General features: G+C 41.0%; 1 protein-coding gene across 1 annotated transcript in view; it reads right to left on the minus strand.

Annotated features, from left to right (window-relative positions):
- The window catches only part of LPA3 (Low PSII Accumulation 3), a 221,302-nt gene that overhangs the window by 130,036 nt on the left and 64,429 nt on the right, over nt 1–26,837 (minus strand). Inside the window, exons 3-4 of the mRNA XM_089828794.1 lie at nt 21,098–21,190; nt 20,767–20,829 (exon numbers count right to left, since the gene is read on the minus strand). Coding sequence (XP_089684920.1) covers nt 20,767–20,829; nt 21,098–21,190 — 156 coding nt within the window. The remainder of the gene's footprint in view (nt 1–20,766; nt 20,830–21,097; nt 21,191–26,837) is intronic.

The raw sequence follows: 26,837 nt of genomic DNA on the forward strand, positions 1-26,837 counted from the left end.
CTCCTGTATCTAAGTGTCGCCAGTAGAATATGGGAGGCTCCCCGTCTGCCAACTTGCCCCTTGGAGGAGCCTCAAAGCCATCCATTGGAATCTGGCTAAGTGCAGCCTCTAGAAACAACCCGATGGCATGGTGCGGCATAAAAAATGTTCAGTGCTGAAGCATCATGAATTCCTCCATCTTGTCGGCAAGTACTGAGGCCCAATCATATACCACTCCCTGCATGATACCATTCATAAACACAATCTACGGTAAAGCGATATCTGAGGCCCGGGTGGCGCCTGTCAACCTACTCTTGATGATGTCCATGATACAACGCCAATGACCCTCCCGAATAAAGTCTCTGCGAAGCCCTCGGCACTTTGTCCCCTGAACTACTGTCTCCCTTTCCACGGGTGCAAGGTCCCTGCACACAAGAGCTATCCAATGCTCCTTCTGTTCCCGTGACAGTTTATGATTCATGATTTCCACTTTCCTCCCATCGGAGCCAGGGATGCCGAAAACTCTAGTGAAATCCCTCGGTTTAAAAGATACTGACATCTGATGCTCTTTGTACAAGAATGTGCTCGTTCTGCTCCGGGCGCTATATGTCTTTATCATAGTGCGCAATACTGATTCAAACAACCGGATGGAAAAAGTGGGAAGCTAAATAGCCCAATTTACCTATGCCCGCAGCAAAATCTGTTTAATTTGGTCTGCCTTGGGGGTCTCCTGCCACCACTTCCGGCATTCGCTTCCACTAAGACTCTCAAACTGGACAGTGAGATAGGTGAGTTCCTCCTTGGTTTTTTGTTTCTTGCTACTGGAACCGGAAGGACCTGCAACTCGAATTCTTGATGCCAAAACTCTTGAATTCTTCTCCATATTTGCCGCCAACTGACTCTTCCACAGCTTCCGCTTGCCTGCTGACTCCATGCAACAATGACTTATTTCTTCTTATATAGATTTCCCCTTGTCTGTTACACATGCAATCTCAACCCACGGAGGAGGTAAAAGAACATGTCGTAGCAAATCCGACTACACCAGCACTCCTAGAAGGCAGCCAGTAACTTCCGGAACAATCTCAATCTTGGCGGAAAACCTAATGCACTGGATGGAAACTGTGGAAAACAGCATGCTCCTGATAAGTCTCGTTCTACTACTTCCCCGACCTCCAGAAAGTTTGCATCTGCTAGCAAGTTTAATAGATCAAAAGATTCGGCAAACTCCATTACGACATGAGTGCATCATCAGAGAACAACCAACGATGAATCCGCCTCATTACAGAGCAGAAGAAAAAAGATCCAAAATCAACTTTGAATGATTGTCATGCCCTCCCTTGAAGAGTCGCAGAGATCTACAGCATGAAGACGACAAAGGACGAGGCAATAATGCTGATCTACACACGTCCGACAGCGACAGACTTCGATCCAGCGTCCGGTGAATCTGGCGAGAGAGTTATGAAGAAACAATGTTAAGCCCGCCGGGGCTTTTTTCCTGCAGGAGGAAAACTTTATGCCCACGGACATTTGCCCGCGGGGCTTTTAAGAGCCTGCGGACACTGTCCGCGGGACCTTACACTCCCGCGGGGTTTCTCTGCTCGCGGGACTTTCACTGCCCGCAGACTCGTGGGACTTTAACTGCCCGCGGACAGGCAATTGCCTACGGGACTTTTCAATCCGCGGGCCTTCCTGTCCGCCTAGCCCCCTTTTTTTTTTTTTTTTTTCTTTCAAAATTCGCATACATCAATTAACAGCGATACCTCCGGATGACGTCACCGCCAGAGAGTGTTGTACTAACGACGAGGGAGGATTCAATGACGGCGAGAACTTTCTTGCACGATATGGTTTCAACTTGGATCCGTTAACTGACTGAGCTATCTCCTGTCCGTCCAAGGTTGCCAGTTTGATTGCCCCAGTGTTGCCAATTTCTCGGATCTGATATGGTCCAACCCATCGCACTTTGAATTTGCCCGGCTTGATTTCTTTACGGCCGTCATACTTCAGTATTAACTGTCCCGACTGGAATTTGCTATGTTTCAGATGCTTATCATGCCAAAGTTTGCGTCTATTCTATGCCACTTCCGTTTCCCACTGTGCCAACAACCGTTTCTCCTCCAGTTTATTCAAATTATTCAATCGCTCTTGTAAGCTTCCGTCATCATCCAGTTTGTTTTCCAACGTTATTCGGAGACTCGGAATCATGAATTTTGCTGGGACCACTGCTTCCTGTCCAAACATTAGCTGGAATGGTGTGTGCCCGGTCATCACTTTGAATGCCGTGCGGTACGCCCAGAGGGCAGCAGGTAAGTTCTCCTCCCAATCAGCACCTTCCACCGCGCAGGATTTGTAGATGATGGATACCAGAATTTTATTGGTGGCCTCTACCTGCCCATTTGCTCTTGGATAGTACGAACTCGACAATGAATGATAAATCTTGAACTGAGTGGTGAGCAGTCGAATAACATGATTAACAAAATGACCTCCCCTATCACTTGTTAATTGTAACGGGATTCCATACCTTGTGATGATCTGTTCATAAATAAATTTCGCGGTACTGACGACCGAGTTATCTGGTAGCGCACAGGCCTCTACCCACTTGGTCAAGTACTCCGTTGCAACAATGATGTAGCGGCACCTTCGAGTCTTGCTCACCCTCAGTAGTCCAATGAAATCTAGTCCCCATCTCTCAAAAAGTTCCTGTGCATGAGAGGGTTGAAGTGGCATGAAATCTCTCTTCAGTGGCTTCCCAACCTGTTAGCAAGTGTCACATCCGACGACCCATTCGCACGCATCATTGTACACCATCGGCCACTAGAGTCCTGCGAGTAATATCTTCCGTGCAGTGGTGTCGGGTCCCATGTGTCCTCCCGTGGGACCCTCATGTGCTTCTTTTAACACCTGCGGTATCACTTCTTCCAACACACACCGCAGAAGAATATGATCCAGCCCCATTTTGTAGAGCAACCCATTGATCAATTGAAATGTACGACTTCTGATTATCAACTTGCGCCTATCATTTGGTGATATCTCCGTGGGAAACTGTCCTATTGACAGGTACTCACAAATACTCCTGTACCATTCCGACAGTACCCCAATCTGGAACAGCTGTGCGTCAGGGAAGTCGTCATTCACACCATCCGCTGGTTCCCCTGTTTTGATCCGCGACAAGTGGTCGGCACTGACGTGTTTCTTTCTTGGCCGGACAATGATTTTGAAAGTAAATTCCTGCAACAGTAGCAGCCATCTGTTGATCCTCCCTTGGATGACAGCTTTGTTAATCATGTACAACAGGGCCTGGTGATCAACATAAAACACAAACGGTGTAGCAAGCAAATAATGACGGAATTTTTGCACAGCATAAACCATTCCCAAGGCTTCTCTTTCAGTCGTGCTGTAGTTCTGCTCGGCCTTTGAGAGCAACCGGCTGGCAAAGTATATTGGATGATCCAGTCCGTGATTGCCAGTCTATGCCAGGGTTGCGCCGATCGCATAATTGGAGGCATCCACATGAACATGAAATTCTTTATTCCAGTCCGGATATGCAAGGATGGGTGTCGTAGCCAGTCGTACCTTCAGCCCTTCAAATGCCTCATCCTGCTCTTTCTCCCATCTAAATGATTCTTCCTTGCAGGTTAGCTTATCTAACGGTTGGGACACCTTGGCAAAAATTTTAATAAATCTCCGATAATAACCTATATGCCCGAGAAAAGATTTTACCTCCGTCACATTAGTAGATGGCTGCATTTCCAGAATGACTCACCTTGTCGGGATCCGTCTTTAATCCTTCCTTACAAACAATATGTTCGAGCAGTCTGCCGTGCGGAACCATGAATCTGCACTTCTTGGGATTCAATGCTAGTCGGGCCCTATGACATCTCTCCATACACTCACCAAGTGCTGCCAGGTGTCCGTCCTCCGTGCTAAATATTGACCAATCATCCAAGAAGGCCTTGAAATTTCCCACAGACATCTTGTCGAAGATATGCAGTATAATCCGCTGGAATGTGGCCGGTGCATTACACAACCCAAAAGGCATTCGGTTGTACGCATAGACCCCATCTTCAACAACAAACGTTGTCTTCAACTTATCCTCCTCCGCTATAGAAATCTGATTATATCCAGAGAACCCATCCATAAAAGAGTAGATTTCATGTCCTGCCACCTCCTCCAGAATGCTATCTGTGAATGGAATCGGAAAAGGATCTTTGATCGTTACTGCATTCAGGCATCTGAAATCAACGCATATCCGGATCTGAATAGTATCCTTCTTCAATGAAATGACTATCGGTGACACCCATTCGTTGGTCTGTACCTTGAAGATAATGCCGGCTTCCAGCATCCGGTTGATTTCCTCCGTAACCCGGGCGGCATAGTTCTTGTTCATCCTGTAGGGTCGCTTCCGTACAGGTACAGCTCCTTCCACCAGCGGAATGCGGTGCACACACATTTCCGGCGGTACTCCTTTGAGGTCCTTGTATGTCCATGCAAACACATCATTGTAGTCCATAAATATCTTGAATGCTGCAGCCTTGAGTACTGGATCCCAATTATCTCCGACTAGTATATTCTTCGGCTCTGCTTCGTCCCCCAAATTCATTATTTGCAGCGTAGCGTCATTATACTTGATTGTCTCTCCTTCACTGAATGCATGGGTGGGTGTAACATCCAACGGTGTGTCCCCCTCCTTTACTTTACTAAACTCCTACGGATATTCGTTCTCAATTGATAGAACATTGCAGCTGTGAAATAATTCATAGTCCTCCATTTGCCAATGGTAGAGACCGTTGACGGAATCCAAGTCATCATCCGTTGTTCCCCCGTCCAATCGGAGGACGCCCTCCTAATCCGGTTCCATTCGTTGTCTATCTTCGTCCTCCTCTCCCTCAGAATCTGACGACAGGGCCTCTTCCCCTACCATTTGGGTATGCAGATCAATGACGAATCGGCGGCCTTTACTTTCGAGGGATAAAGTGTTCTTCTTCCAGTCGTGTCGAGCTCTTGCTTCGATAAGCCACCCGTGGCCGAGGAAGGCATCATACCCTTTCCTTTTCAATGGAATCACCACGAAATCCATGAGGAATGGCTGGGTGCCAATGGTTACCGGCTGTGCCATGAGAATACCCAGTGGTTTAATGCCATGTTGATCGGCAGTCAACAGCTGACATCTTGGAGGCCACAATGTCGGCTGTCCAAGTTTCCTCCAAGTCTCTTCTAGCAATACATTTACGCCGGACCCTCCATCCACTATGGTGTCTATGAGAACATGTTCAAGTATCCCCATCTCAACAACTGCGGGGTGTCGTCCGGACGTCAGTGCAAGCAACATCTGATCTTCTCCTCCCGTAACAATTTCCTTTTCTTTTCTTTGACTCGGTTCTCCCGGTGGCTTTCCCTTCTCGAGGCTTGATTCTCCTGCCATATTTGAAAGAGCAGATCGAAGTTGGGGCATGGTGAAAAGCAAATCACTTACCTTTACTTGCACCTCCGTTTGCAAAATTTGTCGTACTATGTTTTGTTTGACGGAATTCCTTGCTGAAGTTTCGGCGGTGTCCGGAGGTGTTACTGCTTGAGATACTTTTCCAACCTCCGCTCGTGCTGCCACAAATTTCTTCTTTTCTTCGACGGGGTCCGGGTATTCTTTTGCTTGTTGCCGCGTAATTGCGAGAACTTCTTCCTCATCCGCTCCAACAGTGATCAAGTTCACTCTAGATCTTGGACATTTTGAGTCATCGTGATTGTCGGGTCCGCACCATCGGCACAATAGCTGAGGTGTATTTGCTGTTGGACATTCCCGCGCAAAATGCCCCCACAAGTTACATGCTCGGCATTGAATAATCAATCGTCCGTTTGCATCATACTGAATCTGGCTTCTGCTCGTATTGGTATTGCTATTGTTGTTGTTATTTTGTCCACGCCGATTATTCCTGTATCCTCCAGATGTAGCGCCGACGGCATTCGTGTTTCCGTTACCACCTGACGGGGAAGCCTCCTGTGTGAGAAGCACCTACGGAGATCCTCTTGTTTTCATGTTAAAGGGGCAGTCTTTTGTCGAATGTCCCATGATCTGACAGATGTCACAGAATTGGTTCTTCGGACACGATCCTTTAGTATGACCGTCGGTCTCACATTCCGTGCACCACAATTCACTACCTTTTGGCTCTTTCTGCATATTTTTAAACTCCATCATTCGAACCATATCCTTCTGTAAAGCACGAACCTTTTTGCTACTACCTTCGTCGTCGCTGCTATCATCTCTAGCAGATTCGTCGTCATCAGAGTCAGAGGAACTAGTTTTCTTTTTCTTTGTCTTGTGCCCACTTTCAAGGTCCAGTGCTCTATTATAAGCATCGACATATGACGACGGTGGTACAATTTTCATTTTCCTCCGCAATTGTGAGCGTAGGCTGTCCACAAACCACCTTTTCTGCAATCCGTCCGCCGGCTTGCTTTCCATTTTGTGAAGTCTTTTAATCTCCTGGCATAGACACGGACAGTTTCGTGCTTCCCTTGCTTGGTATTGAAAATTTCCGCTACGATTTCATTATCATCCCGCAAGAGTTTAAATTCCGCCAAGAACTCCTTTTTAATGTTATCCCATGTTTCCAGCTTCTGCGGATCCATATCCGAAAACCAATCAATCGCGACACCCCGTCGGGTTGCCGGAAATTGCCTGACCCATTCGTCGGCATCTGTGATTCCATTTGCCCGCCAGATCGTCTTGCATGTCTTACAATGTCGGAGGGGGTCGGCTATACCATCACCTTCAAATTTCGGCAGCTTTTCTTTGGGTCCCACCATAACACTGGAGGTCTGCACTCCTACACTGGTCGGCACTCCCACACCAGCGGTCAGCACTCACACACCGGCAGTTTGAACTCCCACACTGGAGGTGTCGACAGCTGCGAATCTTGGTGAAGACGAAGGATCCTCCGAAATTGTTTCCCGCGGAAGTCTATCCTGGACGAAGAGGTCACTCCACGCTCGTGCTCCGTCGGCACTGTGAGCCGTGCGAGTTGATACTCTTCCGTCTGAATTTTCTTCCCTCGGTGAACACAAATTCAAGAACTCCTCCCATGCTTCTTCCACCAATTCCACCCGCTGTCGAATCTCCTCCAACAATTCCTCCGCACTTCGGTTTCCGTCGGCAATCTTCTGGAATCTCCGTCGGCGCTCGGCTTGCTGTGCCAGAATTAAATTCTCTTGCGCAATACGGATTCCATCTTTTCCCTTCACCTTATTTCGATCCTTGTTAAGCTGATTTGGCATTAATCTTCATTCCTCCCACCTTCCAGATTCATAAGGCAACGACGCCAAATGTTTACTGTATGGGTAAACTAGATTAATGCATACAGATAACTGGAACACGAACAGCAGAATTATATTCGCAATAGTAGATGATTGATGATTTACAATGATCCCAGACGGCTATAAATACTACTGCCGAACCTTCTCGAAGGAGTCTGTCGGCCACAATTATTCTATCCGCTACAAATTATTTACCGCCGGACCGTCGGCTACAGAATACCGAAACACCACCGGACCGTCGGCTACAGAATACAAAACACCGCCGGACCGTCGGCTACAAACTAGAAAATACTGCCGGAACTATCCAATCGGCTAACAGAAAGGAGGTTGATTTGAGACATTTTACCAATGATTCAGCCAATATGTGAACCACTACTTGTATCTTCAACTCATTTGTTTCCAACTCCCACTTCTATTTCTCCCCTTTCATATATACTTCTCCATCACCCATTATGTCATGTTCCCTTGGCATTTCTATAGATGCTTCCTTACATCCATTTAACGGAGATCTAAAAGTCCCCCTCCCTTACCATTTATGAGTTCCACCGTCTCCCATTCATCCCATAACTTTCGCAAAGAAACTCTCCCCATCCAATTTTCCTCCCATTAGAGATATACAGGCATCCAAGAAAGAGAAAAATCAATGGTTACAAAATGAAATTAACACACCTCCCTACCAAATTACTTTCTACCATCATTCAAGATTCAAAAGAAACAAAACTAAGTAGTAATGCAGAATGAAGCGGACTAGAAGTGATACAATAAAATTGGAAATAGCTATTCCTCCTAAACATAAAACTACACCAAATTTGAACCTAAGTGATTTTGACCATTACAAGGCTGAGTGAATTCCCAAAGGAGATGACCAAGCCCCCAACAAACAACCACAAAATGGAAACACAACACACACCACAAGATCTGAAAAAAAATCCAACTCTTTACTCATAAACAACTGATTACATGCAATGTGTTCGGCTGTAAAGCTTTCCGGGTTGTGGCCAAATACAAAGCAAATTACAGTAATAGTCATAGTTACACGGGACGGTGGGACGAGGGGACAAGTTTCCGAGACAGCGGGACAAAGGGACCTTGATTTGGGGATGGTGGGGGGATGAAGGGGTGGTGGGGGGAGAAGGGGTGTATATACTATACATATGGTACTTAAAATGCTAATTATGAAAAGATGTACTACAATTATACAATATAAGATATAAAGATGTAAAAAACTTAAACATTGAACATTGCATTGAAGTTTTGAACTGAAACATCATGACTCATGATCAAATGACAAACAATGAACATTAAACATCAGCAAATCAAAAAGTGTCAAATTACATAATTTTTAATTTTGAATATATATATCAGATTAATAGTATGAGTATCTACTATCTAATAATAACCAATGATCATATGAGTCATGACATAAAGATGATTACAATAAGTATCATGTGCCATGAATCATGATATCAAAATAAGTATATAATGCAAACAAAAACTACAACTCTCCAAGAGTCCAAATCAAAATGCCAAATGAATGATCAATGATTAATGTCCCCCATCTTCTTTCCATGGGAGCCATCCCAACGTCCCCCTACACTTAAAGGGGATGTGGTCGCATCCCCCCACACCCACAAGGGACACGGAGACGTCTTTGGCAGAGGTGGCACTCTGAGTGGCGCCACCCGAGACGCCAAGACGGCATCCCCCTGTCTCGAGTGCGACCCTATCTCCGGTGCAGCTCGATTTTCGTGGGGGGACACATCTCTGTGTTACATTGGTAATAGTTCTACAAGACCTCGCAAGATTCAAATACCCCAAGCAAGATCTAAACTTGTGCTTGCAAGCCACCAAGCAATCTTCTTATTTCCTAAGCCCACACTTAGCTACTAGCTCTTCTCACAAATCGCAACTCCAAATTCCTTCCTGAATCTCTACTTTTCCATTGCCCTAAAACACTACCCAGCCCCCCTTTCATACTTGTAAGGCCACAAGTCAACATGTTGCAAATAGAATCATCTAGAACCCAAATAAACATAATATTCCTTAGTTGGCTTACAACAATCATTAAATGCACATTGGAGAAAGATTCAAGACCCCGAATAGGTCCTCATACATCCCATGATCAATCCACGTCAGGATTGCACGCAACACATATTTAATGCACCAAGTTGGCCAATCAAATCTCCAAGAATGTCCATTCGGTGAACCAAACCATCAAGCAACAACAACAACAACTAAGCATCATCAACAACCAATAAGCAAGCCAAGTATACACTGAGCATACTGAGCAAGCACGTCCACTGAGCTTGCACAAGAATCACCAATCACTAGTTCCACCGAGCAGAATATCAACCGAGCACCACAAGCATCACCGAGCTCCTCGAGCAAAACTACACCCAAGAACTACCCTATTAGGGATTGAGCATGACCTCCTTTCAACCGAGTCCGCCAACTCCAAGGTCAAAGCCATTCTAGCATATAGGATTGCCAACTACCACAGGATGCTCCTGCATTAGATTTCAATATGTAGGACAGATTTGGTTGTTAACACACATCATAGTGATGCTAACATGTTGGGAGTTGTAAAAGAATACATCAAGGAAAGAGTACCTAAAGACTGTGATGATAAAGAAGCTGTAGGCTATAAATCAAGCAACTTAGAGGATTCTTGACTCATTTTACAACCTATTTCCAACCGTATTGGATTTGTACCCATGATTTTGAAGCCCACTAATGACCAAAGGCAATTAGATCAGCTAATCACATGTGGAAAGAATACAAAACTTTGGTTTGGAGATATTCTCCAAAAAGACACTAGGGTGTTAGGTCAATCGTATGCTTTGATATCTAAAGCAAAGAAAGTAAAAAATGAAATTACAACAAAAGAGGGAAGAATTTGTAATGTCCTCGGCAAGGACATTATACTAATTTCATCAAATTTTCAAATCAACATGAACCTAATTTCTTTCTTGTCACCAAGATGCCAATGTGGGCAAGGAGAAAACATATGGAAACTAGGATATGAACAATAAAGAATTAACTTTCAACTTATTAAAGGCATGCTATCTAGTTTGCAATCAAAGATAAGTATGCAAATATGATCAATACCACTAGGAAATAACAAGCAAATCTGATTAATGCCAAACTAGCAGATAACAATCAAATCCAGTCAATACCAAATAGGTTGATCACTACAAGACCTATCAATAGTAGATCACTATTGCTTAAAGCCACTAGTCTCATCCTTAGCAATCAAGCACCCCCTTTGAATCACAAGAATTTTTGGTTGTTTTTGCCCCCATTTATTCCATCACAGATAAATGATCTGAGATATTTCATCATGCATTGGATTATGTTACAATGGGTTAACACATCATGTTGTTTGCGGCTAACCTCCATGTTATGTTTGTTTCATTGTGTAATGTCCCCTTTTTGACAAGCACTAGCTACTTATTTTATTTTAGCCTTTATTTTTCCTGGAGGCTAAAAAGGAAGAAATAAGGGGAAAAAGATATATTAAATTAATTACTTATAAGGTTACTAAACAATGAAATATTAAAAAGTAACTTTATATTTAATTGATTTAATATTAAAGTGACTAACATACTAAAATATCAAAAAGTCACTTAAAAGAATTAAGTATTGGATTCCTCTAGAAGCTTCTTGGAGTTGCTTGTGAGATCTTTATAAGGAGACTTTGTGGGGTCATTTTACACATCTTAAATTGCATATTCATCTATTGTGCTGAAAGCCTTAGTGCTTGCATACTCGCCTGAGGATTTGAAGACTCTAAGGTGCCAATTTCGGTTGTTAGATATCAACCCTAGTTGGGAGTGGAGGAATTGGTATTTAGCCAATTCATTTATGATTAATTGGGAGATAATATTCAAAGATTTTTGTTCAGCCTGTGCATCTAATTTTCGACATCAGTTGGCAAGGAGAAAGGTTCCATTTTTCGCAGAGGATCTGAAAAAGCAAAGCGAAAAAGCAGAACCGAAAAAGCAATCTGAAAAAGCAGATCCGAAAAAAGCAATCCAAAAAAGCAAAGTGAAAAAGCAAAGCCGAAAAAGCAGTCCGAAAAAGCAGATCCGAAAAAGCAATCCGAAAAACCAAATCTGAAAAAACCAAATCCAAAAAGCATATCATCTCAGCTACTTATTCCAGGTTCTTTTGGTATTTACATTTGGCAATTGTAGATGGATACATTTGACAAGTAATATATGTCTTTTTGTTACCAAAGTATTCAGTCATTGTGAACATTGAAGTATTGAAGGGAAATCAACTTAATTCAGCTGTTAGTTTGTATGCCAAATGTTTGTAAAAACATCTCATTGCATAGTCATAGGATGCATACCAAGTGTTTGTAAAAATACCTCTTGGCTGTAGGTGTGCATTTTACATCAGAATTTCATGTACTTGCATTTGGAAAATAATAAAAAGAAGTTGCATATCACTTTGATTTCCAATTAGTTATTTTGCAATCATTTGTATTCATCAATATCATTGGCATTCAAAAATCATAGCAAAACAACAAACATTAGCAAACTGAGGCTGCAAGGGAAGTGTTTGACAAAATTTCTAAGACAGAAAAACAGGAATAAAACTTCAAAAATTGTCAAGGCACTTTACAGTGGTATCAAAGCTAAAGTTCCTGCCATCCTATACAGGTTATGAGTGAAGAGTTTCCAAATGTTCCATTCATAAATCCTTTGGATAAATTCTATAATAGGACAAGAAAGGGCTTATGTCCTTTAGAACTCATGGAAGAAAGCAGTACCCAGCAAATGCTTAATGCTCTTGCAAGAAGGCTACAGGAGTTGAGAGATGAAATGGCAAGAGGAAGAGAAGAATTGTCACTTATCCTTGGACAGCTGGTAGATAACAAAAACAATGGAAATGGTAGGAACCATAACAGGACTAATGGGCAGAATGGACACAATGGGGGTCAAGAAAACAATGACACAGCTCAAAGCAGTGCTAGAACAGCAAGTAGAGCTACTCCTAGGCCTCTTATGCCTACATTTTTTAGAGAACAAGGTGCTGCAAATCACGACCAGCAAGTAAGAGAAGAGGGATATGGTGATTATATGAGAGAGTACAACTCTCTAGGTGATGATTTCAAGGCTGCCATGTCACTAGTAGACTTTTGTGGTCTTAAATTGAGAAATAAACCCAGAAACAATCAATGGGGAGTGCAAAATCAAGACTTGCAGCGTAAGGTGGGAAAACTAACTTTACCATCATTTGATGGAAGTAACAAAGGTACAGCTAGAGCTTGGGTTCAGAAGCTCGACACATATTTGTAGCTCAATCCTATGTTGGAAACAGAGGCTATCCAGTACGCCACACTCCATTTGGAAAGTGAAGCACATGAATGATGGTACCATGGACTTGTCACCTTGGGGCATGCCAACATTACTTCATATTTGGAATTCCCCCAGAAGCTCATTGACAGGTTTGATCATAAGGATCTTGAACTCCACTTTAGGGAGTTAGCACAACTCAGGAAAACTAATTCAGTGGATGCTTACATCACAGAGTTACAACGGTTAGCAGTTATGGTGACAGATATTTCAGAACAGCAGTTGGTTATGCTCTTCATTGAGGGATTGATAGAGCCTCTTCGTGGTTGGGTTAAGGCCTTCAAATCAGATTCTCTCCAAGATGCTATCATGAAGACTAGAGACATGGAATATTCTACATCTAGCATTAGGGCTCCTAGCAAGCCTTTCACATCCCATAAGGATAAGGGGAAGAAGCCATTCCAGAAAAAAAGTAATAAGGAGAACTTTGATGAAGCCTATAGACAGGAGTGTCGGCTTAAGGGGATTTGCTATCATTGCAAGGAGAAATGGTCTAGTGGACACCGTTGCCTAGGGAAAGGCAAGGCTCACTTAATTGAGGTGGTATCAGATGATGAGAGCAGTTTTGAGGAAGAGGAACCTCAAAGGGAAGACAATAACGGTTCAGATGGGGAAAATCATGATGAGATCATTGCTTCTATCTCTAGTGCTCCTAAGTTCAACTCTTCCAAAGTTCGTGGGGTCCTACAAGGTCATCAGATAGCAGTATTGATTGACAGTGGAGCTACTCATAACTTCATTGATGCATCATTGGTGAACAAGCGACAAATTCCTCTAGAGGATTTTGAGGGATTCAATGTGATGGTGGCTGATGGGCGTAAGATAGCTTGTACTCAGTGGATTCCACAGTTGTCTATTATGATGGGCAACCACACAGTTACAGATGATTTCTATGTGGTTGACTTGGGTGATATCCATGCCATACTTGGGGTCCAATAGTTGTAGTCATTAGGGAAGTACTCACAGAACTTCCAAACCATGGAACTCAAGTTCAGAGATGTTGATGGGCGTAGAGTGGTGCTTAGAGGTATGGCATCTAAAACACCTAAGATTGTTTCAGCTAGACGTATGGAGAGTATTTTCAAGCATGATGACATAGTTTGGGCAGCAGGGTGTGTGATCACTCCTAAGGAATCTATAGATTCAGGACAGCCAGTCCACATTGACATCAAGGAGCTATTGGGCAAACATGACAAGGTTTTTGGTGAGATACCCCCAGGGAGGCCACCGGACAGAGGCTTCGAGCATACTATTGAGTTGGAAGAAAGCGCCAAGCTAGTGATTACTACCCCTTATCGCCATCCCAAGAAATTTAAGGATGAGATCGAAAAAGCAATCAAGGAATTGCTTGATATGGGACACATTCATCCTAGCTCTAGCCCTTTCGCTTCTTCAGTGGTCCTGGACAAGAAGAAAGATGGGACCATTAGAATGTGTATAGATTACCGAGCCCTCAATAAGAAAACAATCAAGAACAGGTACCCGATACCCAGGATCGATGAGTTATTGGATGAGTTACATGGGGTAGTATATTTTTCAAAGATTGATCTTCGATCAGGTTACCATCAGATTAGAGTGAGGGAACAAGATGTGCACAAGACTGCTTTCAGATGCCACTATGGGTACTATGAGGTCTTGGTGATGCCATTTGGATTAACTAACGCACCTGCCACTTTCCAGTCTTGTATGAATCATATTTTCAACAAACAGTTGCATAAGTTCCTCTTGGTATTCTTTGATGATTTGCTCATATACAGTAAAACTTGGGAAGAACACTTGCAGCAGCTTGATGAGATCCTTACCATCATGGAGGAGCAGTCCTTGTACACTAAAGCTTCGAAATGTGAGTTCGACCTTAGAGAGATTCTTTATTTGGGACACGTGATCAGTGCAGAGGGTGTCCAAGTGCACCAAGATAAAATACAAGCTATTGTAGATTGGCCCACACCACGGTCACTTACAGAGCTACGGGGCTTCTTTGGACTATGCAATTACAACAGGCGTTTTGTTAAGGGGTTCTCACAGTTGGGGGCACCTTTGACAGATTTGACCAAGAAGGGTGCATTTTATTGGACAGCAGAGGCATAGTGAGCTTTTGATAAGCTCAAGGAGGTGATGAGCAGTGGTCCAGTGTTAGCACTTCCTGATTTCACACAGCCTTTAATTCTAGAGTGTGATGCTTCAAAGGAAGGTATTGGTGCAGTATTGATGCAGAATCGACACCCTATCGCCTTTGAGAGTTTTAAGTTGAGGGGAGCTGAGAGACTATACTCCATCTATGATAAGGAGATGCTTGCCATTATGCATGCCTTGGCAAAGTTCAGACAGTATCTAGTTGGGGGGAAATTTGTGGTGAGGATAGATCATAACAATCTCAAATACTTCTTAGAGCAGAAGGACTTGAACGAAAGACAGCAGAAGTGGGTTAGCAGGATACAGGTATATGATTTCGACATAGAGTATGTTAAGGGGAAGAAGAATATTGTTGCAGATGCCCTCTCCAGGAGGCCTTCAGCTTCCTCACTCTCCAAGATTTCAGCAAATTGGATATCCATCTTACTGGTGGAGTACTCCAAGAATACATTTGCTTGTGAGTTGATGGATGGATTGATTCGGGATGACAAGTACAGGATAGTTGATGATGTGATTTACTACAAGGATAGGATCTACCTAGTACCAGAATCAAAATTGAAGGAGAAAATACTACAATCTTGCCATGATACACCCCTAACAGGCCATCAGGGCTACTTCAAAACTTATAGACAAATTAGAGAGAGGTTTTCATGGAAAGGCCTCAAGGATGATATGTTGAAGCATGTGAAGGAGTGCGTGACTCGCCAGCAGAATAAGTCTGAGCATACACATCCAGCTGGGTTACTTCAGCCTTTGCCCATTCCTGAGCGGAAGTGGGAGACATTTCGATGGACTTCATCACAGGCCTACCCAAGGTACAAGGGAGAGACAGCATCATTGTTGTGGTAGACCGGCTCACAAAATACGCACATTTCTTTGCTATTTCGACAAAGTACAGGGCTTCACAGGTGGCTGAGCTATTTTTCAAGGAGATCTTTAGATTGCATGGGCTACCTAAGAACATAGTCAGCGACAGGGATAGCAAGTTTATGAGTGCTTTTTGGCAGAAGCTATTTAGACTAACAGGTACTGCGTTGACACCCAATACCAGTTATCACCCTCAAACTGATGGGCAAACAAAAATTGTTAATAAGTGGGTTGAGGGGTGCTTGCGTAATTATTTGGCAGGACAACAGCAGACTTGGATCAGGTGGTTGCATTTAGGAGAGTCTTGTTACAATACCACACACCATATGTCCATTGGAATGAGTCCTTTCAGAGCCTTGTACGGGTATGATGCACCTTCATTCATGGAGATGGCTTTTGGTGAGAGTAGGGCACCTAAAGCAAAAGATTGGATTCAAGAAAGCCAAGATATATTGAAGGCACTCAAGGATAATCTAGTAATGGCACAGAATCAGCAAAAGACTTATGCAGATAAACACAGGGTTGAGTGCAGCTTTGAGATTGGTGATATGGTATATCTACGATTGCAGCCCTATAGACAGTCCTCTCTTAAAAAGAGTGGAGCAAAGAAACTAAGACCAAGGTTCTACAGTCCATATAGGGTTACCAGGAAGATTGGGGAGGTAGCATATGAGTTAGAGCTGCCTGCGAGCAGCAAGATTCATAATGTATTTCATGTTTCATGCCTCAAGAAGGCATTAGGTCAGCAGGTTATCTCTTCCACAGATCTTCCACCACTTGATGAGGAGGGACATTTGGTCTCGGTGCCTGAAGAGATCATTGATGTCAGAGAGAGGAAATTGCGGAATAGAGTGATTAAGGAGTACTTGGTGAGATGGAAGGATCTGCCTGCAGAGGACACCACATGGGAGAATGAGCAGATTTTACAGCACCCTTGCTTGAGGACAAGCAATTTCGAGAAGGGAAGACTGTAATGTCCCCTTTTTGACAAGCACCTGCTACTTATTTTATTTTAGCCTTTATTTTCCCTAGAGGCTAAAAAAGAAGAAATAAGGGGGAAAAGATATATTAAATTAATTACTTATAAGGTTACTAAACAATGAAATATTAACAAATAACTTTATATTTAATTGATTTAATATTAAAGTGACTAACATAATAAAATATCAAAAAGTCACTTAAAAGAATAAAGTGTTGGATTCCTCTAGAAGCTTCTTGGAGTTGCTTGTGAAATCTTTAAAAGGAGCCTTTGGTGGGTCATTTTACACATCTTGAGTTGCATATTCATCTATTGTGCTGAGAGCCTTAGTGCTTGCATACTCGCCTGAGGGTTTGAAGACTCTAAGGTGCCGATTTCGGTTGTGAGATATCAACCCTAGTTGGGAGTGGAGGAATTGGTATTCAGCCAATTCATTCGTGATTAATTGGGAGATAATATTCAGAGATTTTTGTTCAGCCCGTGCATCTAATTTTTTATATCAGTTGGCAAGGAGAAAGGTTTCAATTTTCGCAGCGGATCCGAAAAAGCAGAGCCGAAAAAGCAGATCCGAAAAAAGCAAAGCGAAAAAGCAAAGCCGAAAAAGCAATCCGAAAAAGAAGATCCAAAAAAAGCAGTCCGAAAAAGCAAATCCAAAAAAAGCAAAGCCAAAAAGCATGTCATCTCAGCTACTTATTCCAGGTTCTTTTGGTATTTACATTTGGCAATTGTAGATGGATACATTTGACAAGTAATATATGTCTTTTTGTTACCAAAGTATTCAGTCATTGTGAACATTGAAGTATTGAAGGGAAATCAACTTAATTCAGCTGTTCAGTTTGTATGCCAAATGTTTGTAAAAACGTCTCATTGCATAGTCATAGGATGCATACCAAGTGTTTTTGAAAATCCCTCTTGGCTGTAGGTGTGCATTTTACATCAGAATTTCATGTACTTGCATTTGGAAAATAATAAAAAGAAGTTGCATATCACTTTGATTTCCAATTAGTTATTTTGCAATCATTTGTATTCATCAATATCATTGGCATTCAAAAATCATAGCAAAATAACAAACATCAGCAAACTGAGGCTGCAAGGGAAGTGTTTGACAAAATTCCTAAGGCAGAAAAACAAGGATAAAACTTCAAAAATTGTCAAGGCACTTTAAACATTGTTTCGTAAGGTTTCCTTTTTGCCCCTTGTGAAAAGGCAAAATGGTCTAATCTTCGTCACGTGGTTTTATTCTGTTCGACTGACAGGTGTTATGGGTCAATGCTAGTGATGCATCTTCATAATGACCAATGGCCAAGATTTTCTTTGCATTTTCACAAAGCTTGCTAGGGGTCCTTGCAAAATGGTGATAGTCAACGGGCCAATGCCACGGAGTAGGATAACATCTCATGTTATCCACTTTTCGCAGCTTCACAGGGAGTCAAAATGAGAACTTGCAAAATGGAAAAACTTTTTTCCATTTCGCAAGTTCTTCTATAATTCAGTTGTGAAACTGCACCAATCGTCCGATTAATACTTTTCTCCATCGACAATTGTGTTTTAATCTTGCATTGGGATTTTGGCACTACCTCTAGGCCCTCCATTCCAATCAGTATCTTCTTTTAATGGTTCACATTTTTACCGGTGGCCTAGGTCTATTTTTTATGTGTGGCGGTGTTTCTTACTAGTGTCGAAGTGGGTTAACACATTGTGTTAACCATCCTAACAGTTTCCTGCCAGCGGCCCGATCTGACTGTTTGTGGCCACAACACGTTACCAAAGCTGAATATATATTGTCAAATGACTTCTTTTGCTATGTAAACACAACACTAGTACACTTCTCTTTATTGATATGCAAGGATATTTGTATCTCTTCCATCTACTAGATGCACTCATTTAGCTTTTCCTGTCACTTCCATGATCAATTTCTATAGAGATCAGATTTTGTTCTGATTTTTCTTTATTGCTGCCCTCTATAACATAACTCCACCATGGTTAGAGTTTGAACTTCAACATTGTATTCAAAGTTAGCTAGCTCTATAAAAAACAATTATTTGTAAATATTCTAAGTTTTTCTTCTCTGGTTTTTAGCAGAAACATCATGCTCTATAGATTTAATTTCCCTTATGCCTTACAGTAATGAAATTCTCAGCTCTACTTTTTCTTACCATTTTACTATCTTGTGCATTTCATGTGCCTTATAGAAAATGCTTCTTTTCAATTCTCCCAATTTGTGTATCGTGTTAGTTATACCTTTATGACTCAGAAAAGAAACTAATCTAACCTAATACAAACAGGAAATTTCTAGCTAGATTTGCAGAAACTAAAACTACAAGAAAACAAAAACTGGATTGAAGATTTAAACCACACAGAAGACAAGATTCCACAAAACAAACACCCAAACAATGATATGCCAAGATATCGATACTGAATTCATAATAATCACAACACAAAGTTTGTTATCACTATCAATCTGTACTCAGTGAGCAAAACCATTCACATTAGATGATATAACCTGCATATATGAAAAAAGAAAGCGATAAGATATAAGAGGTGTGTGAAGGGAGGTGGAAAGTAATGTTCAAGTGTCTCCAAGTGTTTATTTGATTTCTACAGATATGATTCATGGACCTTCTATCTGTTTATGGTTGTTGTATTGTGCAAATGATTTTTCTTTGCAACATTTGCTAAGCTGTAACTTTCATGTGAGTCTTGCAAGAGCAGATTAGAGTTGATGACTATGTATTTGGGCTTTTTATTGATGTTGTGTGCAGCTATAGGCAAATAGAGTAGCCGTATTTCTTTTTTAGCATTTACGTTTCTCAAATCCTTCTCCCTTTTCCTAAAAACAGTAGTTTAGGTGTATCTTGATTGTAAGGAAGCCAATCTTTACTGGAGATTCGGCCATAAAGCGCAACTCTCACACTCGGAAGTTGTTTCCATGTTACATGAGGTTGCTTAAGGGTCAAAGCCCAAGCATAGATGAAGCTTTTTTGTTAACAAGATCCTTGGAATACATCAAGATTCTTCTATAGACAGTGAAAGTGCCACAAGGTATATGATAGAAAGGGATAAAGGAGGAGCTAGTTCTTTTAGAACCAACTCAAGGATTGAGAGAAAGCTTGATACAGCGATCGATATGATGGTAAAATATTGGGAAATTCGGACAGAGAATAGCACAGATAACTCGGAACAATTCTCAAGGAAACCAGAACAATTCAAAGGGCAATTAGAGCAATTCACTGAGAAATTACACATATAGCAGGGAGAGAAGGTCTACCTATCAACATGATAACAATGCGAAATGGATTATAGCAGCAGGTTTAAGTGCAGTACTTAGGCCCTTTCAAGTTTCAACCCATCTTCATACATAGAGATGTGGTAAAAATTGCTCATGAGACTCCACTATTATTGGTTAAGGAGTTGGGGGAGTGATTTCATAGAGTATGACACCCTTCCAAGAGCGATCAAAAAGCGTTTGTCATTCAAAGATTTCTTGGAGCAAAAGAAGAAGTGGGAAGGATGAAGTGATGATCATAGTGGACAAATAGTACAGACTTCAGAGAGACCTACAGAAAACCTTGAACAAGGTTACTCTTGCTCATTTTGATCGTAGTGGCAAATCCACAAATAGAGCATGGCTTCAGAAGCTGGAAAGTTACTTGGCTTGTAGGCCTATGGCTAAGGATGAGACAATTAAGTTTACCACTCTACAACTGAATAGAACTGCGTGAGTGGCGATGCCATGCTTTGTCACTTTGGGTCACAGATCCATCACTACATATGATGAGATAATTAATAAGCTTTGCATGTATGTGTGTATTCATATGCACGTGTGTGAGAGTGTATGTATCTATGTGCGTGTGCGTGTTTGTTTATGCATAGTAGTGTTAAGTTTAATAATTATCAGTAGGAATGAAATTATTCAGTGCTAGTTTTGAAATTACCTAGGTTAACTGGTAGCAAGAAAAAACAAGATTAGACATTTGATTATTTATCTATGTAGGCCCATGATGTCAGAAAAGAAACAGTTGAACTAATAAGGAAAGACAATACACACAAGGAATCAACCTCAACTACAACATTATGATTAAGTAAAAATATGATAAACTTATAACTCAAACTATACATGTTCAACTGTATGTGCCTTACAAGTTCAAGGGCTGTCTTAAACCCTCGAGAAGCCCGGCGTTTTTCTGGCTTATCAGGAAACACCTGCAACAGTTCATGACAAATCGTAAACCTCAAATATAACCTGGAGTCTGGACAAGAAAAAACATAGTGTTCATCTCGTCAACTTCCTTTGAGTTAGAATTTATTAACCATGCATATACAGTTTTCTTTTCTGTAAAAATGGTTTCATCCTAGATAAAGATAAAACATTATAAGAATGTGCTGTTCAATCTACTACCATAATAAAACAGATTGCTTTCCCAGGAAAAAGTGGGATTAATCTAAATCACTCAAGTTCCACGGATCTTACTATGCAAGATGCAATTCCCCTTGCTTCATTCAACTTTCTAACCAAAGCTAACACAAGCTGAATATTGGCATCAATAAATTCATCTGAGGATCCCTACAAGTAACAGATATCAATCACAATTGATTAGTATCACTTACTAACATATTTTTCTAAGACACATTCATTAAGTTGAAGCTTACATTAAATTTCAGATTAAAAATGGAATCAATGACCCAAAAAAGTTAAATCAGATCTAGAAAGCAAAGTTAAATGCAGAAGAGATGAAAAAATATTTTTGTTATTTGAAGCTTTAAATAAGAAAAATTAATAATGTGAAATAAAGCCTCAAACATAGAGAGATGCCACTGTATTAAACCCAGATTCTATTAGAAGTATATGAACATCATAAGAAATTGCCTAGGAAACAATATATGTTGCAGTAATGGATTTGTTGCGAGATATGAGAGATATCACTAGTGGAACATAAAGTGATGAAACCGTAGTCACAATGAAACCCCAGTATACAGACGAGAATGACGGCAGAATCTCCTTACCAAAATCTTCTGGAAAGTACAGATGCAATCAATTCTGAACATGTGATAAAACTCAAACACAGAAATTAATAGCAAGTGATAATTAAGCTTAGGGTGCATAAAGTATGCCCTAACAGGCAAAGCAACTACAGCTATGGTTAAGCAGTTGGTTAATATTTTGCATACAGCTAAGGGTGCACTGTGAAATTGCACAAGGTACTGTGATCAGTCCAAGAATCACCCAAGCAAGTCAGCCAGACATACCTGCACAATTCTAGGATGTATTTTCCTTACCAAGCGATTCCACAGGCTGCCCAAACTTTTTCACATATTTTTTATAAATGTATTGAAACAGAGAACCTGCATATGTATCTTTTTTAAATGTATCGACCCTCCAATTTAGCTTTTCAACTTGAAAATGTAAAAATAAACTCAAAAGAGAATCTCAGAGAGTCAAATCAGCTTAAAACACATTCAACTCATTTTGACAAGAACAAAGCATAAACCAAATACACTTGCCTCACTTTCATTCGGAGATATCATATATATACAGCTGAAGATTGATCACTCTTTTAACTCCTTTCCAATAGGTAATTATGTCTTAATCTGAGCAGAGCTGGAGTACACTTTCTTGGAACCTAAATTCATGTGTGTAAGCCCGATAATGCTATTTACTTTGCCATTTTCTTATGCTCCATCAATGATGACTGGTTTGAGAGAATTTGTATAGCCCAAATTCATCATCCTCCACACCTTTGGTCAAGTTTCCATATTGCTGAAATTCTAAAACATTCAAGTCAATTTGCATGGCCCATCAAGCATACCACAAGCCATTTTCTCTCCATTCAATGGGAGATTGTATAGTGTATATTAGAATCTACATTCCTTGTAGGCCTGCAATAAGCAGTGACTTTCATGTGGAGCGTAGTCATCATGCATTCAAGTTTCTTCTACAAAGCATATATGTCACCATGTTGCAGTCTCTCTCTGTTCACAAATTCTAGAGTGAGGAAACTACAAAGCTCGGCATCTCTTCAACAACTAGATTTCAGATTCAGAACACTGCACAGGATTTTAAAAGCTATCGTCTGATTTTTTCAAAATAAAACAGAAACCATACTGCCTTCAATCTTTACAGTGACCTTCGTGTCAGAAGCATTCAACAGGTCATTGTTTGTGCAAGTGATTTCCCCCAGTAGTGCATTCAATCTCATAAGCCATCAATGTCAAATATGATCAACTAGCAGAGGCATCTAGTCGTGCCCTCTTTTGATCATTCAAATTTGAATTCTTGTGTTCATCTATCTGCACATGGTTGGTGGCACAGAAGTTCAGATCCTTATTTTCTCACATGCCTTATCTCCTCCCAGTACCCAACACGACAATAATGAACAAAATGAACATAAAAAGAAAGGACATTGAAGTCAATGAATGAGAAAACTTGGAGAATGGGTAGAAAGGAGCATTAAGCCTTTAAGTTTCAGTCTTTAGTTCTGGTTAGAGGTATTTGACCTTATAATGATCCATGCATTTCGAAAATATATAATAGGCCTGCTGTTACCATTGTAGAGACATTTACAATGCATTCATTTATCATTTATTATTCATTAAATATTATACAATCTTATCAGAATAATTACAAAATGAATGATTTTGGATATCATTTTCTTCTTATGACTCCCGAAGAGCACTCTCACGCGACCATCCCTAGCGGCCGTTCCCACGATCTTTCCTATGATAGCTACCATGGCTCCCTATAATGTTTCTTGGTCATCGTGTGTGTGCTCACTCTTCTCTTTCCTGCAGCAGTGTGCATTCATGTTGCCGTTGTGCATTTTCGCTAGTCATTTGTGAGTTTTCCAGGTGCAAGAGCACCTAAAAAGACAAGAATACTAGGAGGAAAAAGGTCATAACATGATCAATTTCATTTCATTTTAGTCATTCATGATGTATTAATGTAATTTGAGTCAATTGGAAAAATAATCTAAGGTTGAAAGCCAAAATTGTAAAAGTAGTCCATTCAAGACCTAAATTGCTCAAAGGGTCAAAATTGTATACAAAGCAATGAAAAGGATAGAAATCATTAAAAATATCCGAAAATGGATATTTGAACATGTCTATAGGGTTTTTACTAAATTTGAGGCCATTTTGTAGAAGTGTCTTAAAAGTTGTCAAGAAGGTGAAAAATTGCAAAGTTGTCATATTGCAAATTTTCACAAAATGTTGCAAAAAGGAAGATGAAAGGTCATAGGGGTAGTTGGATGGTTTCTAACTGCCTAAAATAGTATAAATAACATGTATTGGTCATTACAAATCATAATGAGAAGGAGGAGAATATTTTGGTACAAGTTTGTGCATTCATTTCTAGCTATTTTGATTGGTGTTAACTATTTTTATGTTGTTTTCAGGCCTTGTACAAAAATTTATGGCTTGAAAACCCTATATAAGTTATATATTTGGATAGTAGGATGAATTATATTTCATCTCTTTTTGGTTTGGATTAATTTCATTCAGTTTTGAGGAAGTTATGAGTAGTGTAGTGAAAGTTTCTATTTTCAAAAATTTGAGATTCTCTAACAACAGTCATGTTGCAGTGTTTGGTACTAACACATATGGACGAGTTATGACCTCTAAATAGACTCATTGGCAAGATGTGCGAATAATCTTTCATTTCCTTTTGGTTTGAATCATTTTCATGCAAATATCTGAAAGTTATGGATCTTTTAGTGAAAACTGGTTTTTCAATATCTTCAGTGGAGTTGTATGCAAAGATTTACACTCGTACAATAATTTATGAATTGGAAAACTAAATGGATTACATATTCGGAAACTAGACCCGTAAAGGTTCAATATGAAATTGGTTTGGGATCATTTGGTCTTTGTTTTGTGAAAGATATTGGATTCCCTATGCAGGGTTGCATGTATCCTTTCTGGTTTATGACAGTGAAAATGGGTCTCGCTGCAGAGACCATAACTTGTAAACAAACATTTGGATTGGTCTCCAATTTGGATATGTTTTTTAAGGTCTAGTTTGGGAAAAGTACACCAAAGGGTTTTACAAGAAGATATCAGGATTAAAAGTTATTAATAACACAAGCTGATATAGAAATCACACTGTGTGAATGGAGAGATATTGATAAATTGTGTTTAAGCATGTTTTGTTTTACCTCATGAGATGTCTCTAAATAATGAGATTGTTGAATGGATGTTGAAAGGATCAAAATGGATCCTATGGATGGGTTAGTTTAAGTAGATGCTCTACATCATTTCCTCTACAGGAGCCCTATTCTTTTTCCTTGCTTGTGGTTGTTTGTGTGTTTTGCTCCGCAAAAGCCTTGCATTTTCCTTGCCTACAGTCGTCACTCCTTTGTAGTCGTTCTCTTGTGCGCAGGCTTTCTTCAAAGTTTCATTGTTGGCAGTGTCATTGCACAATCACAGTGTGATCCCAGGTGTCTGCCTTGGTTGCAATTCATTTGCCTGCTACCTTTGCTCCCCTTTTGTGTGTTTTTGTCGCGCATTGGTTGCTTGACAATTACCTTCTCGAGCTCTCATGTTGATCTTTCTTGCTTGCTTCCTACTATCAACTATGGTGGTTGTGCCTATTGGTGTGTGTTGGTCCCTCCCCCATTGTTATACTCTCTATTGCTCTGGTCTTCAATGCTTGCGGTGACTTGGTTTTTCTGCACTTTCCATGGTGCTTGTTCTCTGCTATAGCGCACCTTGTGCAGTGAACCTTTCACTATTGCCTACCATTACTACCTTTGTCTACAATCATTGTGGCTCCCTCTCTTCTGTCAGCTCTACGATGACGCTACTCCCACTGGTACTATTGAAATCTTCTCTTGATGGCTGCTACTATGGACACCAAACTCTATCCACTCTTGTTACTTATCAGCATCACTTTGATCGTATGGCCAATCTTGAAGCAGAGAACCTATGCCTTCATGAAACCATTCAAAACCATTCACACTCTCTCTATGTCACTGGCTGATTTGAGATGACTGGTTGACTCTAATACCACACAACTGAAGGGTGTTTATGCTCTAGCTACAAAGACTGGGGACCTCAAAAAACAAGTTGTTTCCAACAACAAACAGGTTTAGAAAATTCACACTATCAGAGACAAATAGATTGAGCTAGATAGCAAACTTCCCTGATTTTTGAAACAGAACAGCAACTCAAGGCATGTGTCTCCCTTTGTAGTAATACCAATCTCGCAACCCTCTCTGGTATTAAGGAGTTGGTTTAGGCTTGATTGGTGGATGAGCAGGTTAGGTGGGCTCATGAGCACAACCTAAGAGTTCAAGGGCTTCCTCTTCTGCTGGTTCTATCCTGTAGGTTACTATTTTCTCAGCGATCCACTAGGCATTGCTGACATCACACTTAACAGGGCTTGTGTTGGCCATGGTTGCACTCTCTTTATCTGGTTTTTGCCTTTGGTTGACCGCCTTCGTGCTCTTAGGGCGAGGAGGAAGCTTTTTCCTCTTCACACTAAGATCTATCTGGAAGAGGATCTCACTAGATCGTAAGTGATTGAATTCAAACATTTGCATAGTCTAGTTGCAAAAGTTAGATGCAATGGAAAGTGGGCAATTATTAGAAACCTCAAAGCTTTTATTCGAGATTCCTCTCCTTCGCGGTGGGAATCGGGGTCAATAGCCAAGATCAAATGATGGTCGCATAGGTAGTTGGGCATGGGGGAGCCTCTTAGTGGTTTTCTTCATATCAACTACTAGAACATCAATGGTACCCTTTGGTCCTTATTTGGTCTCTTCCAAGATGCTATCGATTTTGCTAACATTCTCTTGGTTACCAAGACTCATGAGAGCCTTATTTGTTCTCTCCTAGGTGTGTTCGGACACCAACGGCTATGAGATCAGATATTCTAGAGGGGTCAAGGTTTTGGTGGGGTCACTTGTTTAGTCAGCGACAACCTCTTCAGTTTGACTTTTGTGGTTCACTCCAATAACTTGGCCAAACTCTTATTTGTCTATATCAATCATAGGCCTACACAGCACAGAGATATCTTCATTGCAATATGTTATTTGTTGTTGGCCTCACAATCCTATGCGGTACATAGTACAAAGTAGGGCAATCCTTACGTGTACCTTTAAGAGCGGATTATCAAGTTTTCGGCCACAGGGGGTATTATCATTTTGGGGAACTTCAATACATGATCCAAAGACTACAAAACCCCTCTGTATGACTGTGGCGTTAACTCGACTTGC

The sequence above is a fragment of the Cupressus sempervirens genome, chromosome 5 (genome assembly GCF_028749045.1).
Source record: "Cupressus sempervirens isolate cs-2001-9-10 chromosome 5, ASM2874904v1, whole genome shotgun sequence".
Taxonomy (NCBI): Eukaryota; Viridiplantae; Streptophyta; class Pinopsida; order Cupressales; family Cupressaceae; genus Cupressus; species Cupressus sempervirens.